Source organism: Diceros bicornis, chromosome 1 (assembly GCF_020826845.1).
Source record: "Diceros bicornis minor isolate mBicDic1 chromosome 1, mDicBic1.mat.cur, whole genome shotgun sequence".
In the NCBI taxonomy this organism is placed as follows: domain Eukaryota; kingdom Metazoa; phylum Chordata; class Mammalia; order Perissodactyla; family Rhinocerotidae; genus Diceros; species Diceros bicornis.
In genome coordinates this window covers 83931974-83950347 of record NC_080740.1, presented here as the reverse complement: position 1 = coordinate 83950347, position 18374 = coordinate 83931974, and the positions used below count along the sequence as shown (strand labels likewise).

The window sequence follows — 18374 nt, the reverse complement described above, 5'->3', positions numbered from 1 at the left end:
CAATTTACCAAGGCAGTCAATGTTCTAGGAAGGTCTTTTTTTTTTTCTGATATATTTCAGAAAGGTTTTTAGAAGGTCTGAACCAAAGAAAAGAACTCAGTGTAACCGTGAATTAACTAGAAAATCAGAATAGCTGCTGTACCCAGTGCCCCTAGACATGATTGCTGGAAGAGGTTTGTGCTTGTTTACATAGATCTCTGCATGTGTTCTCTGTGTGCACAAGCACGAGAAAGAGACAGGGCAGGAGGGAGAAAGAGACAGAAGGAGAAGATCCACCTTCCCAACAGCTTCCTGAGGGCACACAATGCCCTCCACCTGCTCCGAATCTCTGCAGAAAGCCCAGAACATGGCTCTGCACCGAGGCTGCACTCCCTGCTGACCAACTGACCAGCCGTATTTCCAAGATCACATCCTTTGAGTGTGGAACGTGGTAATGAGAAGACAGAGCACACCCACCGTGAAGACCACCTTCAGGTTGTTGAGCATCTCGATCTCCTTCGGGAAGCCCCTGCTGCCCCATCGCACCAGGTAGTTCTCACTGTGAGAAAAGGAGTGGCAACCCGTTACTGCCAGGGGCTCAACATTCATTCAGCAAAAATATTCACACAACATCTGCTGTGTGCCTGACACCATGCTGGCCTCTGGGGACACAGTAGTGTTTGAGACAGACGTGGTCCCTCTCTGCAAGATCACAGTCCCACCAGGGAGATAGACGTTAGACAAGCAGGGGCAGAGAATTACTAACACGTGTATATTCACAACCCCCTTCCCTCTCCCATCTGCTGGGCAAATTCTGGCCCAGATGCCTAACATTTTTGAAGAGCAGCAGCTTTCTCTGTAGAGGTTATTAAGGGTGGCAGAGATGAGGGTGAAAGGATTTTTGTATGTTTTGCTGGATATTAAGAATGTATGATTTCCTTCATTAAGTAGTAGATAATAACAACAATAAACAAACACATAGGGACAGAGATTGGATTGGTGGTTACCAGAGGGGAAGGGGGGAGGGAGGAGGGTGAAAGGGATAATTCGGTACGTGTGTGGTGATGGGTTGTAATTAGTATTTTGGTGGTGAACATGATGTAATCCATGCAGAAACAGAAGTACAATGACGTACACCTGAAATTTTTACAATGTTATAAACCAAATGTTACTGCAATAAACAAAAAATAAAAATAAATAAATAAATAAATAAAATAAAATAAAAAAGAATGTATTTACCCTTCCCACCGCACTCCCCTTTCAAGAATGAGTAAAGATTTGAATTATTTTAAATTATCTGTTCGATGGAGAACTGTTTCCTTGAACGGAACGTCACACTGTGATGGACTGTAGAGGGTCTTAACCATTATCTGAGATAAGTTTAAATAACTATTTAAATACAGTTATGACAACAATTTATACGCAATTGTGCTATAAAGAAAAAGTTCAGGATGTTGTGATAATGTATATCAGAAGAGCCTGGCCTAGTCTTGGTGGTCAGGGAAGTCTTTGCTGAGGATATGAACATAAATAAAGTTGGTCAGGAAAAGAGAGTGGGAAAGGGAAATGTTTTAGGCAATGCAAACATGTGTGCAAAGGCCCAGAGGCAGAATGGAGCTTGATGCATCTGAAAAACAGATCCAAGGGGAAAACGGTAAGAGAAAAATTAGAGAGAGAGGCTGGGCCACGTAGGTCTTATAGGCCATTCAAGGATTTTGACTTGATCCTAACAGTCATGAAAAATCCCATTGAAGGATTTTATGAGGGGCAGTCACACAGATCTGACATAAGGTCATTTATCATCTCACATCTTCTAGCAACCATACATCACCTGTGTGGTTCCTTCTCGTCAGTGCAACCGCACTGGGAAGATCAGGAAGTCTAGTGCTTCTTTAATTTAGGAGAAGCTTAGTACCCTTTGCTGAGTTGAGTCATTAGGTTTCCCATGCCATGCAGGAGCACATAGTTGGTGCTAAATAAATGCCCATTTTCTTGAGTTAGGATAAAAACTAAATAAAGCTCAAAAACCAAGTCAGCTCAAAAAGGTACAGTAAGAGAATTCAACAAAGTAAAGGAGAATTGCCTTCTTCTTAGAGATTTGTTCTCTCTGACGTCTTGTTCCTCTCTCCACTCACCCCTAGAAGACGAATGAGAGTAGTCCAAGCTAGGTTCAAGGGGGAAATGGAACTGATAACAAACGAACACAGCCCCAGGTTAACCAATGGCTAAAATTCAATCAGGTTAAATGTACCCTTTTCTTTCTTTCTTTTTTAGTAAGATCTAAACATTATCGTGGAATTTTCAGCAAACTAACCACAACCCTCCAGGGCTCCATCCTCAAAAAAAAAAAAGGATTTTTAACAATTATTTCCCGTTGGTTATTTGCGGACTGTCGTAGTGAAATAGCTGGTTATTTCCCAGGATCCTTCATCACATGTAGCATGCCTAGTCGAGAACCAGCCTGCTAGGTCAAACATCAGGCACCAGCAATTTTTTTCTAGGAGAAATGCAATCATAAATAAGAAAAGTAATTTACAGGGCCAAGCTGGCCCCATCTATCCTTGCCCAGGAAGACCTGGGTGGTAAATCCAAAGGTCCACCTGGCACCAAGATGGGTGAGACCTCCTGCAAATGACTCCCTCCTCAGGGGAAGGGGGAAGACCATTCCAATCCTCCTTGAGCTCTTTTTTGAAATTAGCCTTGCCACTGGCCTGATGCCCAAACTGCTTCTTTTTGGTCCTGCAAAAATTTACCTTAAATTTTCCAAACCAGATCTCTTCAGGCATCTACTGGACTCGGACTATGATTTATCTCAACATTGAAAGGTCAGTTCCAGCCAAATCCCCCCCAGTCCACATCTGGGCCACATTGCAGATGTCCTAAATTGCCTATGGTTCGCTGTATGTCAACCCAAGCTGGGGCAGGCAGGAGTGGAGAAGACTGGTTTCTTAGGGAGAGAGCAGCCATCCAGAGTCAGACTGACATGTGGGTGCTTCCAAGTTCCCCTGCCCCTTTCCTGTACCATCCCTCTTCGCTTCTTTCTTTGTTTTCTACTGTTTTTTTCTTTTTTTGGCTTCTGCCCTTTTTGCTCACCTCCTCCTCATCTCTCACTCTCCTTAGGGCTTCTCTGTGTCTCTCAGAGGCATCACTCAGGCATGCCCCATCGAGCACATCATCCAGCGTGACACATCAGGGAACAGAGCTGCCATCCCACTGATCCATCACCTCCCTCCACGGAGCTGGTTCAGGCCATCCACCACTTAGATGGGCCAGTAGGCCAGGCACCCTTGTCAATTCGGCCATGAGATATCCTTGCGTTTCCTGAGAGGCAGGGGGGTCCTATGAGTGCTTTCAGGATCTTTGTCACAGGCGCCTTGAGAGCAGCTGACAGGGAATAGCAAGGGGCCTATGACACGCAGACTACTACAAGACTATCTCTAAGGAAGCAGAAACACTGGTTTGCAGCTTGCACTGAGGCCTAGCCAGGTGAACTGGGCTGACTCTTTAACACTAGGGATTTAGGTTCACTATAAAGAATAGCTTTCCACCATAGCAGTGCTGAAACCCTGCTAAGATCCTCTCAGGATATTTGATACAACTCTTTTCTTGGTGACAGACTAAAGTGAGAGCTAGCTTGTCTTTGGAGTCAGACGGACCTGGGTAGAAATCTCAGCTCTGTCATTTATAAATATGTGTGACTTTGGGCAAGTCACCTGACCTCCCTGAACCTCATTTTCTCACCCAAATGGCATGAAGTAATGAGGATTAAATGAGATCATGTACAGACCTCAGGTCAGTCTTCTTAGATGGACAGCCCCTCCATGTTTCATAAACATCTCCAGGAGAGCCATTATTTCCTAAAGCACCACTTTTCACTGGGCACTGTACATTATCTTACATAATCATCACAACAACCAAGCCAGGAAGACATCGTTTTCTCCATAAAGGCAGAGGATCATGCTCCAGCTCCATTTTGATGCATCAGTGCATCAACTCGGACCTCAATTCATGGGACCATGTGTTGGCCCAAAACCCTACTGGTGGAGATAAGCAGTGGTTGCCTGGGAGGAAGGATGGTCTCAGCCACAAGCAGAGGCGAGGGGGCTGACAGTGGGGGCTGGAGGTGTATCAAAGTCTTTTCCCTGGAGATTCTCAAAGGTGTCTTCCCTTCCTCGAGCTGAGGCACTCAGAAGTTCCCTCAGTTCCTCCGTTCTCAAGAACAATTAAATAATAATTAATAATAACAGCCACTGCCACTTGGAGCACAGAAACCACATGCCGGGCCCCGTGCTTCATGTGCTTTTTCTCCTAAAAGTCTGACGGAAATGACCCCATGAGGTTGGCACTCACATTTTGCAAATGGGAAACTCAGGCTTAAGAAAAGTTAACAACCTTCCCAGGGTTAAGAAAGAGAAAAGGGTGGGACCAGGATGTGAAGCCAGGCAGATTCAGAGCCCACAATCCTAGCCCATCACTACCATAGGAAACGGAATTGTCATCATTCATTTCCTAATTCCCAATTTAAGAGTAGATATTTTTATTTTCTCCAATGATACCTGTCTGAATCTTGTTGTTTCTGGTTGTTTTCCAGTAATCAGAAACATATTTACAAAGCCCTACTGTGTAAGCATAACCCCATTGTGGGAAAAATTTGGTGGTGAGTAATATTTCCACCTGACTCTCACACCCTTAAAGAAGTTATTTCCACATTCTCAGTTAGGCTGAGTTCTCTTCCAGGGGGGAATTTCTCCACAAGAGATTGTGGAAAGAAAAGATGTTCCGTGCTCTGCCAAGTCCAACCTCCCACATACAGAGAAGTAAGGCAATATTGAGCACACCTACCTTATGACCATTTGCTTGTTGGGGTCATAGAGAGACATGAAGAGCTCAGCATCTTCCCCAATTCTGCACACAAAGTTTCTCACAAAGACATAGAGGCTGTGGGTGGGGGATGAGGAGATCCGGGAATACATTCCATAATCTGGCTGGTCTTTTGACTGAGAAGTAGAAGGAAAAAGGGAAGAAGATAGAGAAAATTAGCCCAGCACCATTTAGGACAACAGAAAGACGGTCCAGGACATTGAGAGTTACATAGGTTTCAAGCTTGAAAATTTCAGCGTTATACCCAGGTCTACCACCAAAAGTTTCTGCAATCTGAGCCAAGTCACTTTAACTCTCTTGGCCTTGATTTTCCCATCTTGGGAAACACCACCACTGACCCAGCCTTTCTGGTAAAGTTAGTGTCATTAAAATCACAAACTATAAAAGAAAAAATTGCTTAAATGGACTTCATCATAAGTAAAAACTTTTGCTTTTTGAAAGACACATTTAAGAAAATGAAAAGGCCAGTACAGACTTGAGAGAAAATATATTTGCAAAACATATATCTGATAAAGAATTTGTATCCATATTATACAAAGAATTCTTACAACTCAATGACAAGAAAATCCACCCAATTAAAATGGGCAAAATATTTAAGTAGACACTTCACAAAAAAAGATACAAATGGCAATGGTTAGTCAACACTAGTCATTCAAGGAAATGCAAACTAAAACCACAATGAAATACCACTAGAATGGCTAAAGTTAAAAGACTGACAATGCCAAGTGCTGACAAGAATGTGGAGCAATTGGCATCCTCATATATTGTTGATGGGGATGGAAAATTGCACAGCCGTCCGGGAAATGGTATGCCAGTACCTTAAAAAGCTGAAAATACACTTATCATATGATCCAGCAATCCTACTGCCAGGTATTATTCAAAAAGAATGAAAACATATGTCCACGCAAAGATGTGTATGCAGATGTTCATAGCAGTATTAGTTATAATAGCCCCACACTGGAAACAACCCAAATGTCCAACAGACAATGGTATTCACATAACTCTAGTTTATAGCAAGTCAGCAAGGAGAAGGGAAAAACACTAATATACACAACAACATGAGCCTCAAAAATATCATGCTGAGGAAAAGAAGTCAAACACAAAAACCATACGATTCCATTTATATGAAACTCCGGAAAAGACAAAAGTATTGTCACAGAAAGCAAATTAGGGGTTGCATGGGGCTTGGGGTTGGGGAAAAGGATTGACTGTAAAGGAACTCAAAGAAACTTTTAGGGTAGTAGAACCATTCTATATCTTGATTGTGGTGGAGTTTACCCAATACTATATATTAGTAAGATTCATTAGACTATAATTTAAAATGAATTAATTTTATTGTGTGAAAATCATATCTCTATAAAGCTAAAAATAAAGTTGCTTTCAAATAATATAAATTGGCTAAGATGATTTTGTTTTAAATATAAATCATATTATGTTAACCTTGAAAAGATTATGTTTCCTTGAAATCTTTCTTTGGCTTCCCACCACATGGAATAGCATCTAAACTCTTTTCCATGACCCCTCTGGTCCTGTAAGAGCTGGCTCCTGCTACCTACCTCTCCAAATCATTGCCTAAACTCTCGCACTGCTCTTCATGCCACATTGACTCTGACATTTCTACTCCTTGAACATTCAGAACTCAGACCTACCTCAGGGCCTTTGCACTGGCTGTTCCCTCTGTGTACAATACCCTGTTCCTAGATCTTCCCAGCCTGGTGCCTTCACATTATTCAAGTGTCGTCTCAGATGTCACTCCTCAGAGAGGCCTTTCCTGATGGTACCTTTTAAAATAGCTTCTGATTCACTCTGATTCACATAATTCTAGTTTATTTCCTTTTAGAAACATCACCATCTGGAATTAATTTGTCCATTTATTTATTTACTTTTTTATTGCCTTTCTTCTCTTCTCCTCTCTGGAATATAAAAGCTCCATGAGAGTAGGAAACTTGCCCGGCACTAAATTACCTGTGGGATGGATGCTGAATGAATCACAGATCCAAGTACAAAAACACAATAAAATGTGTCTGGTTACTGATCATCTCAGGTCATAGGACAGATGTCCCCTTGAATAATATATAGTCTGGTTAATTAGCCTATTATTTTAAGTTTATGATGTGCCAAACGCCTGCCTGGCATGGCCAAAGCCTGTTTCACAAAGCTCACCATTTCTTCCTTGATGCGCTCTGTGATTTTATCAGTTGCTTCCTCATGTGCATGGAACAAGCTGATGACGCTGGTATTATCTGGGTCTAAGATATTTCCGTCTTCATCTCTGACAATCAGATCAAGCTCAAGGATTCTAAAAAGCAAAAACAAGAGGTAAGGATAAATCAGGGGAGGCTGAAGAGCTGAAGACTTTAGGACGTTGGTGAGAAGTTTCTTCTGCAAAGTTCACCTGATTCTGAGGATCACAGACCCCCACAGAACAGTTAGCTCTACGTCGAGGGCCTTGCACACAATGGGATTCACACTGGGACAGTTCAGCCTCCTTGGGAGGTACTGTAGCAGTGTGTATTAAAACTTTTTAAAATGTATATTTCCTGCGATATTGAACCTAGAGAAACACCCACACTTGAACGAGGGTGTGAGTTGCAGCATTGCTCACATCAGCAAAGTGTTGAAAGAAACCAAAATGTCTGTCTAAGGGGAAATGGCTAACTAAACTGTGATCTGTAATGAAATTCCATGCAGCAGGGTTTAAACAATATGATATAGTTTTGATATGTTTAATGATACATCTCAGTGAACCAAATCGAGTATGGAAAAACGCATAAGCAGTGTGTTTTATGTAAAAACACAAACTGAGCCAGATATGTTACCAGGATGCATACACGTGAGTGACAACGGACAGAGAGAAAAGTCTGGACAAAAAGCACCAAACTAGCAATACTACCTGCACAGTACCTGTGAGGAGAGGAGAGCCCTGGGACTAGCAGGGCTGGAGGGGTCAAAGGGCACACAAGCCATAGCTTAATTTGTTTAACGTTTATATAATATGATATAGTATAATATAATATAGAATAATATAATAAACATATATGCAGAGAAGGTACTCATGTATTATTCACTCAGTAACAATTTGAAAATAGTTCTTGGGGGAAAAAAATCTTGGATATATTGATTCTTACCCACAGCTTGCTCTTTAGCTCTTTGATTTCCAGGCCACAAGCTTTTCCTTGTTTGGTATTGATTTGTTTCACCTGTACCTGCCATTCTGATTGGCACTGAAGATACCAATAACAGCAAACACACAGCACGTGGGATAAGCTCACACATGTTAAATGTTTTACGTATACTAATGCATTTAACCCTTATAACAACTCTACGAGAAAGGTACTATTAATACGCCCATTTTACAGGTGAAGAAAAGACTGAGGTTATGGGTGCTAATTAATTTGCTCAAGGTCACATAGCTAGTAAAAAGTAATATGGCATCCTAGTGTGCACTCAACCTCTATGGTATACGTTCTAGATATCAGGTGCTTAGAAGCAGTATTGGGTTGGGGCACAGGGGGCAGGTTTGCAGAGGCATTAATGTGAAGCTGCTTTTGCATTTGATGTCGAGATGGAGAACATCAGTTGTCCATAGAAAGAAGGTAGAGGAGATCGATGGAGACTCCTCCATCGATGAGAAGGCCAACAGTGGTACAGCTTAGGCACCACTACAGAGTACCAGATTCAGGAAGGGCAGCAAGGACAAATGAATGAGACTAAGTTTTCATCTCTTATTTGAGAATCAGATTGACAAGCACATCTCCCATCTCATCCAAATGCAAATGGAAGGGAGCCAGGTTCACCCATTTGTCCACATTGATTAGGAAATTAACTTCCAACTACATATGACTCATAATGTTGCGCAGCCATGCTGCCAAATGGGCCACGATAACGGGGAATAAATGCATTCAACTAATGCCAAGCAGAGGCTCGTGCGACCTCGGAAAAGATGGAGCATAGCCAATACATAATTTAATGCCAAGATCTCTCTAGCTCTTTCTCCTCAAAATTTATCAAAGTGGATTCGGTTCTAAAATGTATGAATAAAACACTCTCCTGGGCCCAGCTATCTTGGGATTTGGAGGAGTCATTTGAGGAATCTTCACTCTTTGAGTACCAAACAGTTTGTCCATTCCCAGTCTCACTTGGAACTTTGGAAGCTTTAGTAGTCATGGGGCAGGACTGTCGGGATGCCCATGAGCCAGGATCAGGAGAGGCTGTGCCCCAGAAGGACAGCTGACCATTTGTCTTGGACAACTGAGCATTTTGACATTTTTTCCTCAGGAGGTAGTCCCACTGCTCTCTTCTGTTCAAGAAAGTGATAAAATGAACCCAAGATGAGGGCAGGAGAAGAAGCCCCCACTATACCCATTTTTCAAAAAAAATATTTTTTTTAATGATAAAGGAAATAGAAACGGCTCCTTCTGTGGCTTCCCATCACCCTCTGGACAATTCCCCACTTCTTCACTTGGCACTCAGGCCCTCAAGGTTCCAGCCCCTGCCTGCCTTCCTCTCCATGTTCATGTCATCTCTCAGCTCCTCCCATGTTCTCTCTCTCTCTTGATTTTCTCGACTCATAATTCCTGCTAGTCTTGTTAGATTCAGGGCTGGTGTCACCCCCTGCCCTGCCTCCCACCCCCAGTCTCCTCCCACCCTCTCGTCCATGCTTCTCCTCTCATGAAATCATGACTTCCTACTCAAGTGTCTGTTTACTTGTCTCTCTCCCTCCCTCCTCCAACGCAGTCCTTGGGAGGCAGTAGAATGCAGCAGGCAGGTGCTTGAACTCTGGAGCCAAGCTACCTGTTCTAACTCAGTGCATCCTGGGAAAAACGACCTAACCACTCTAAGCTTCAGTTTCCTCATCTGAGAGATAGGGATGATAATAGTACCTGCCTCACAGAGTTGTCATGAGACTTAACTGAGTTAACACATGGAAAGTGCCTAAAACAGTGCCTGGAAGAGAGTAAGCACTCAGCAAGTGACTATCAGTTCTCACCGCTTGCTATTTGTTGTTGTTATTGTTAAAGATAGAGGCTGCATTTTGTAAATGTCTATATCCTTAGGGCCCACCAGTTGCTCAACAACAGTTTGATGTCTGAAAGAAGGAATAGAGTGAATGAGGAAAGACAGGCTGATTCTGATCAACCTTCCAGCTCTCAGTTCCAGTCGTGCTTCCCTGACCCTCACAGCCTGAGGCCGTGCTCCCCACACGGGTCCTGCCACTGCCCAGAGCTCTGGCCTTCTGGCTGTCAGAAAGCCGCTCACCCTCTCAGAGCTCTGAGCCCCCGGGAGACCGGGCCAGTGTTAATGGAAGGTGCCGAAGTCTCTCCCACTCCCAACTGAAGTCATCAGGGAGGGGAGGCAAGAAGCAAGGGGCCCCTCAGCTCAGGGCCTCAGTCCCCAGGGTGTCTCTCACTTCCCCAAAGCAACCAACCGAAACTGAAAGCACAGGGCTGCTCTGGGCGAAGCTGCAGGGCGAGGCTGGTTTAGGGAGGACCCTCCTTCTCCTCTTTCTCCCATGACCACCATCCATGCACTCATTCAGTCCTCATTCACTGGGCACCTACTGTGTGCAGATTGCATTCCCAGCACACAAAGAGGAACTGCACAGTGACTGTCAGAGAGCTCCCAGCACAGCAGGGAGACAGGCCCGTGAGGAGGCCATCACCGTTCAGGGAGCTAAGGGCCTGCAAGAGTGCCCAACCCAGCCCGGGTCAGGAGGGGGACAATCAGGGTAGGCTTCCTAGAAGCGGTGACCGTTTCTTCCACCCTTGGGCCTTTTTCTCAGGAGCCCCAGTGAGGAAACAAGATCTGAAGGTCACGGAGGCCGCTACTGTAAAGCAGCAACACTCCCTCAGTTCCCATACTCCCAGATGCCACTGTGCTGAGCTCAAGACGTCACGGCACCAATGGCGGCATCAGCTGCGTGGCAAACTCTTCCTGTCACTTTGGGATAACGTGTTATAAGCAGATTTGGACATGCTTGCTGGCTGCCAGCAGGGTAACCAGCAGGGGGACTGTGCTCCTGGGACGGGAAGCAGGTCTAAGTTGAACCCACTGACTTTCCTCTTCGGATCTTCTTCCTAGTGCATGTGACAAAGGCTGTTTGTTTCCCAGCAGCCATGCTGGGAATTTTCTTCTCACTCCCATTGAATAGGTTCTTTCTACTTCTCCCTCAGGCCCTATGTTCCAGCCTTCTGACCCACTTTGCAATATTCTGAACACATCATGCTCTCTCATGCACTCTCACCCTCCCTTTTTTAGCCTACTTAATGCTTCTTTATCTTTCAAAATTCAACTCTGGGTCACCTCCTCCAGGAAGCCTTCTTTGACTTCCTTCTCCACGTCAAATTAAGAACACTTTTGCTTCCTAAGCCATCAAACATACCACAATTCATAGCATAGTTCACTTGTAACTCACTCCTAACTGTACTATGGTCCCTTAGAGAACAGGAACTTTTATTTCTATAGCCTTGAAACCTAGCAGGAAATCAGGCCAATCATAAGTGCTCAAAACATGTTTGTTGTTGGGATAAATAACCAAATGAGTAAGATGCTTAGAGGGCATTCAAATCACGGGAAGGGAGGGACGGCCTTTACAGTTCTCAGATGCTATCCAAGCAGCGCAGTGGTGAGGCTCATGGACTCTGGAGCCAGACTGTCGGGGTCTAAATTCTGGTTCTGCCATTTACAAGCTGTGTGCCTCTGGGCAAGCTACTCAACCTCTTTAAGAGCCTCAGTTTCTGCATCTGAAGAAAAGGAAGACAATAAAACTGCAGACCTCAGAGAGTTGTTCTAAGAATTAAATGAGACAAGGCATGTAAAACACTTCACATCAAGCCTGGTGCGTAATAAGCTCTGATGAAATGTTAGTTAATAATATTATTATCACTCTTATTATTATCAGTGGGTTGTCCTGCCTCAAAAGTTGTTTCACGTCTTCTTAACTTCACAGCATTCAAACTCCAACCAGTTTCTGCTTCTTCTCTTTTGAGGAAACGCTTCTGTAACTGGGCATATGAGGTAGCTGATGGCATGAGGCTTGGATAATTTAGGATGAGGGAAGGGACATTAAGTCTCACACTGGGGTCTAAGGGAGAGTTTTGTAAATGTAGGAATAAAATGACAACTAAGCTGAAAGTGAACCAGCATGACTGTACTCCCCAGCCCCTTGGAAGTAGGTTAAACGAATGTCTTAAATCTCTCAGCCCGGTAAGAACCACTGCATAAGCAAGGCTTCTCTCTGCTTGCCTGTCCCACAGGGGTGATAACAAAGGCACACAAGCACGGCCATTGGTAACAGCCTTCTCTCAAATAGAAAGTGGCAAACTCACATCTAAAAATGAAAACAAGCTTCTTGGAAGGAAGACAGGGAAGAAGGGGGTTGGGTCAGGGAGGAAAGTATCTTTTCAGAGGAAAGAGAGGTTACTTGTTGCCATAGTCGATTTTGGACGTGACTTTCTGCTTCAGTTCCTTCAGCTCGTCCTTGGGCAGAGTTCCTGAGAGGAGCTGGGACCGCCACTCCATCAGGTCGTACATCATGGACTGCACCTGGAGGAACCGCTCCTTTTTGCTGGCCTAGGAGACAGGAAACAATGTGCAGTCACCTGTGCCGAAGGTGCCTGGGCAACTCTCTGACAGACTGTGCCCAAGTCAGGCGAGCGTGCTCAGGGGCCATAGCCTGAGCGTCTCTCCCGGCCCTTCCTCAGCTGTGAAGGGATTGCGTGGTGGGTGGTCTCAGTCATTGACATATTTCCTCCCCTGGACCACAGGGGTTTCCCAAAAGCAAAAGTAATAATCCTAAACTCTTCTTAGTTAAAGAAAGGGTGATTTCTGACTCTTATCCAAAAAGACACTTGTTGAGCAGGAATGCCATGAACATCTGCATAATGCACATCCTGGAGCTCAGGCCCTTTAAGGCTGGGAGCCACGGCCACTTCTGTGGTGACAAAGGCTCATTTCTAGGGCAGTGTTCCCCCAAGTGTGACACGTGTACAACCTGTGGGACACAAGATGGCTTTGGGTGGTACAAAGACACAACATCAAATATGGTGATTCTCTTCCACTCTCCTTCTATCCTGCTTAAGGGAAGGAGAAAGCTGCAGTTTCGTGGTATGTCTTTAACTTCTCTCTCACATTTGTTAATTTCATTTTTAACAAAGAGAGAGAGATCTTGGGCTCAGAGCTTTTGATGGGTACTGTAACAAGTATTTAATAACATGGTCTTGTTTTCATTCTATTTATTTGAATATTGTTCTTCTAATTGTGCCAAGTACTTTTTTTTTTTTTTGAGGAAGATCAGCCCTGAGCTATCATCCATGCTAATCCTCCTCTTTTTGCTGAGGAAGACTGGTCCTGAGCTAACAGCTATTGCCAATCCTCCTCGTTTTTTTTTCCCCCAAAGCCCCAGTAGATAGTTGTATGTCATAGCTGCACATCCTTCTAGTTGCTGTATGCGGGACACGGCCTCAGCACGGCCAGAGAAGCGGTGCATCGGTGCGTGCCCGGGATCCGAACCCAGGCCGCCAGTAGCGGAGTGCGCGCACCTAAACGCTAAGCCACGGGGCCGGCCCTGTGCCAAGTACTTTTGACTTTCCATTTGGGAAAGCATGTGTGGTGTAATAAAATATATTTATATTTGGTCTTCATTCTCCTTCTTGGCACAGAGCTCCTAAAACCCTTGGAATTTCCTGAGTGATAGGAGCTTCTCTTCTTATTCTTCTTTTGACCATACCTAAGTTTATGCTAATGACATGATAGCTTCAGGATGGGGGCTGGATGCCAGACAAAGCAACCACGTGATTAGAGGGCTGGAACTTTTAGCCCAGTCCCCTCACGTCCCCTATCCTCAACCTCTAGGGAGGGGAGAGGGGCTAGAGACTGACCTCGACAACCAATGGCCAAAGATTCAATCAATCATGCCTATGGAACAAAACTTCGATTAAAACCCTTGAACAACAAGGATCAAAGAGCTTTCTAGACAGTGAACATATCAATGTGCTGGGAGGGTGGCATGCTGGAGAAGGTGTGGAAGCTCTGTGCCCAGCCCCACCCCAGCACCTTGCCCTGTGTATCTCTTCCATTTGGCTGTTCCTGCATCATATCCTTTATAATAAAACAGTAACCATAAGTATAGCACTTTCCAGGGCTCTGTGAGTTGTTCTAGGGAATTATGGACCCTGAGGTGGGAGTGGGGAGGAATTGTGGGAACCTTTGAACTTGTACCAAGTTTGGACAGAAGTGCAATAGCCTGGGGACCTGAGACTTGGGACTGGCATCTGAAGTAAGGACAGTCTTGTAGGACTGAGCCCTTAAACCTGTGGAGTCTGGTGCTGACTCTGGGTAGTCAGCATTAGAACTGAATTGAATTGTAGGGCATCCAGTTGGTGTCGGAGAACTGGAGAATTGTTGGAATGATGCAGCATGCTATAAAAGTCCTTACGTAAATTATTTAAGTTTACTAAAAAGGAAGCCAATTTAGGTATTAAGTAAATATTACACAGGTGGTATGCAGATATAGCAAGAATCATGAAGGTGATACTGAAATACTGGAAATTTAAGGATCTCTTTACTGGGGTAAAAGGCATGATGGACTTCCTATTCAAAGATTTCTCAAAGGAAAATGCCAAGTTTCCAGGGTTCATGTGTATGTGATGCTTTAAAAGGAGTAGTGGAGATGAATAACTAACCACTTGAGCCTCAAGTCTACTGTTTGCCCCCTAAACTTTCCTAACAACTTTTGGGAAACTTACCGAATTGGATGTGCCAATTACCACATATTATGAAATATCCACTTGTGAGTTAACATGTACAAACATAAAAGTTAAGTCTATAAATAGTATGTGTATACCAGTAGATGTGCGTGGTGCTGTAACAAATGAGCAGTAAGCTTCGGTTGACATTTTCACTCTCAGCTTAATGGTTTGCTTAGCTAATTGCTTTCATTAAGGAGCTTTAGAGGCATCAAAGGAGGATTTAAAATTAGATTTGCTTCAATAGAGGGAAAACACACGCAAAATGCATTCTTTGTTTTTCCAGGGTCAAAGCTTCCTCATAGATTTGAGGACAATAGCCATTAGTTAATTAATATTTGAGAACAGTATTTCTCAAGTTATCAGCAGACCACCAAATCAAAATCCCCTGAGTTTATTAAAAATGCAGATTACTAAACCCCATTAAAGGAAGCTCTATTTTTTAACAGCTTTCAAGGTGATTCTTATGCATACTTCAGTTTGACAACATTCGCACTCCTTTAAAAACAGAAGGATCACACCAGACCCCATTTATTATGGCTCTGTCATTAGCTTGCTGTGTGACTTTGAAAAAAATCACCTAACCTCTCTGGGCCTTGATGTCCTCATACATTATACTTACTGTCTGTTCTACTATGCCACTAAAGCCACTCTGGTCTGCTCTTCTCAAGGCTAAATTCCAAATTTGAACCAAAGCAAAAACTGCAAGAAGCTTCCATCCCAGGGAGGAAGGTTTTGAGTCTCACCACATAGAGCTGTTTCCAGATGCTGCCCCATTCCCAAAGTGTTGTTGTCACTTCTTGTGCCAGAGGAATTTCTGCAGGAATGATGTTCTCGATATTTCTATTTAAGGTGGGAGAGAAAATGGTGTGAAATTGAGACCCAGGTGATAACAAGATAAAATACTGGCATATTTCATTACATTGCAGCTGCTGAGAGGGGCCTTGCTAGCATGAGACTGAAGTGCCTCCAATAACCACACCAATTACATTATGCAAATGCAAGGGACTTCCTTTTTAATGTTCTCCTCACTGGTGAGGGGGGCCTTCAAGCTCATTATTCAGGATTATTCTACTTTAATACTGTTCAAAAGCAGCTGCCAGTGAAAAGTTTGATTCTCCAAACTTACTAATACCCCTCAGAATCAGATATGAACAAAAACCAATTTGGATTAGATCTCCCATCAAGTGAGGGAAAGGAGACACCCAAATAAACACAGGCAAGAAGACGACGGATCTACTGAGCATCCTTCACATCTGCCAAATCAGGTTTTCAAAGCAGACAGGACAGAGAGGCATTGGAGGGTCAAGTCTGGCAGAGAATGGCAAATACCTTCTTTTCTCAACTGTCACTTCCTTGATGTGTATAAAGGATTTAGGAAAAATGCCCTGTTGGAAATAAAATAAGATAAATAAAATAAATTAAAATGACATATCCCTACAGAAAATAACTGACCCCAGGTCTTCATGATTTTCCCAAAAGCCACTGATTGGTAAAAACCTCAAACTTTAAGGGAATAATTCCAGAGTCACACAGAACAGAGGGTGGATTCTAAATCCACTCTTAGGTCTGGTTCCCCTCCAGTTCTCCATCAGTTTTTCTAGATCCCACAATAGCCCTGGATTCCAAAGGATGCTCCAACCCCCTGTAGACACTTATCCTATCAGATGGGCAAGACAGGAGCACTTGAAAGACTCATTCTAAGTGGGACAAGGTGCCCTGCCTCTCCCCTCTCCCGCCCAATTCCGGGAAGTCAGCCTCCCTTCACAGTCACAACAGCAGAAGGTCAGGTCCTGAAGCAACAGTGTCCTTGGTTGCATGTGGGCTAGTTAGATCTGAACCTATTTCTCCCTGCATTTACTTTACTGTTCTTTAGAGAGCAGAGTAGGATCATGCCTCCCCCACAGCATGTCAGGGAGCAAGAAAGAACCGTCTATTATTTCCTTGCTCCATGAGCATGTCTCAGTTAACAAGAGAAGTTTATCTATTACTTGGAAATTCCTTCATAAATTCAACGAATGTGCACACTGGGACATCCAGTCGCTGCGCTAGACCCGTGAGCAATACGGAGACACCATCACTCTCGTGGAGATGATGGTGTAACATGGGGTTGGATCAAGTGAACTCCCCAATGGCAGAGACTGGCCCTATTCTTTCTAGATTGTGTTGGATACGCAGGTGAGGAAATGATGAATGCCCCACACAAATCTAAAGAAAGGCAGTAGAAGACAAATTTCAAACAAAAAATGCACAATTCCATGGGGACTTAAGGAAGGGAGAAATCATATGCGGTCAGCCCATAGGGAAAAGTTTCATGGAGAAGAGAGCTCTGGAGATTGGCCTTAAAGAATGAGTGAAGGGGGTAGGGAGCATTAAGACGCAGCAAGGTGTAGAGGTGGGAGAGTACTGGACCCCAGGAGGGAGGAAAAGGACCAGTTTGCTGAGGAGCAATGGTGGGACACAACTGCTCAGGGTGGTGACAGGGCCAAGTACAAACATCCAGTACTGTCCCAAATAAAAATAAATTGACCTTACCTGTAACAGTTTGTGCTTTACGAGGTATCCCCTGTACCAGTCTGCGAAGAGAAAACAAAGAAATGAGTCTCTCATCTATTCTTCCAAGGTCATTGCTGGTTTTGTTGTTGTCATGCCATTTATTTGTTTTTAACTAGCAAAGAAACTACCACAAAGTGCTTTAATCCTTAGGTTCAGACCAAAGTCTGAAAGCCACTGGGCTTCAACAATCTGTTCAACTGGTTGCCAACATCTGCAAAAGGTATCCAAAAATACAGGGATTTCACAAACTAATGCAAATTTCCTCCTTCTTTTGAAAAAACAGGAGGCCCAGTGATGGTGGCCAGTGCTCCCCCATGGCCACAATTGGCTGGTGGTGAGGGGTAGCTGGTTCCGTCAGACAGAGCAGGTGCCTGGACCCAGCCCTTCCCTGATTTCCATTACCTGCCTGGGTCCTGTGTTCATGTGCACATTTTCAACCTCTGCCTTAGGGACATAGAAAGGCTGAGGGAGTTTGGCAAACATCCTAAAATAATACCCACAGTTCTCACAGCAGCAAACGGTATCTAAAATGTAATTTGCAGAGGTTTGTCATTACAAAACAGACAAGTTCAGGGATGGGTAAAAGTCTAGGGATTTTAAAAGATTCTTCCCATTGCAGGACTATCAAAAATGATTCAATTAACAGAAATCCAAATTACACACAGTCCTCAGACAAAATGAGCCTCAGTGTAGCAAGTATTGATGACTATAATGAGTCCACCAGCCTTTGAAATGATTCAAGCGTAGTCAAGTAGTGGCATTTGTCATCTTTGTAAATAAAGAGTATCTGTTGGGAGCCTCATTAGCAAACCCTCATTATGGGGCTGACAGATTGTTGTTGAAATATATTCTCAACAGACATCTGTGCGAGCCCCAAAACAACTTAGAACGCGAAGTCACCCATCACAGGCACGAGCCAGCCCAAGGGTCAGGTCCTAAGGAAAGTTCTAAAGCAACAGGGGCCCACAGGGGCTCCTATTTTGAGAGACAGAAAGAGAGAAGAAGGAGAGAGAGAGAAAAGGAAAGAGAGAGGAAAAACGGGAAGGAATGGAGGTTGGGGAGAAAGAGTCAGGTTTGGAATAAAGTAGCATTCTAAGCACTCTTCGTATATGAAGGCTTTCAATCTTCATAAGAAACATATGAGGTAGGAACTGTAATTATCTCATTTTATAGAAGAGTGGCCTACCTGACGCACAGAGAGGTAACGTGCTC

The 18374-nt window shown here is 43.9% G+C and overlaps 1 protein-coding gene across 1 annotated transcript in view; it reads right to left on the bottom strand.

The window, feature by feature from the left end:
* The window catches only part of DOCK2 (dedicator of cytokinesis 2), a 406650-nt gene that overhangs the window by 358316 nt on the left and 29960 nt on the right, over positions 1–18374 (bottom strand). Inside the window, exons 3-9 of the mRNA XM_058545716.1 lie at positions 17142–17182; positions 15939–15994; positions 15353–15449; positions 12284–12432; positions 7024–7159; positions 4822–4976; positions 457–538 (exon numbers count right to left, since the gene is read on the bottom strand). Of these exons, the coding sequence (XP_058401699.1) occupies positions 457–538; positions 4822–4976; positions 7024–7159; positions 12284–12432; positions 15353–15449; positions 15939–15994; positions 17142–17182 (716 nt within the window). The remainder of the gene's footprint in view (positions 1–456; positions 539–4821; positions 4977–7023; positions 7160–12283; positions 12433–15352; positions 15450–15938; positions 15995–17141; positions 17183–18374) is intronic.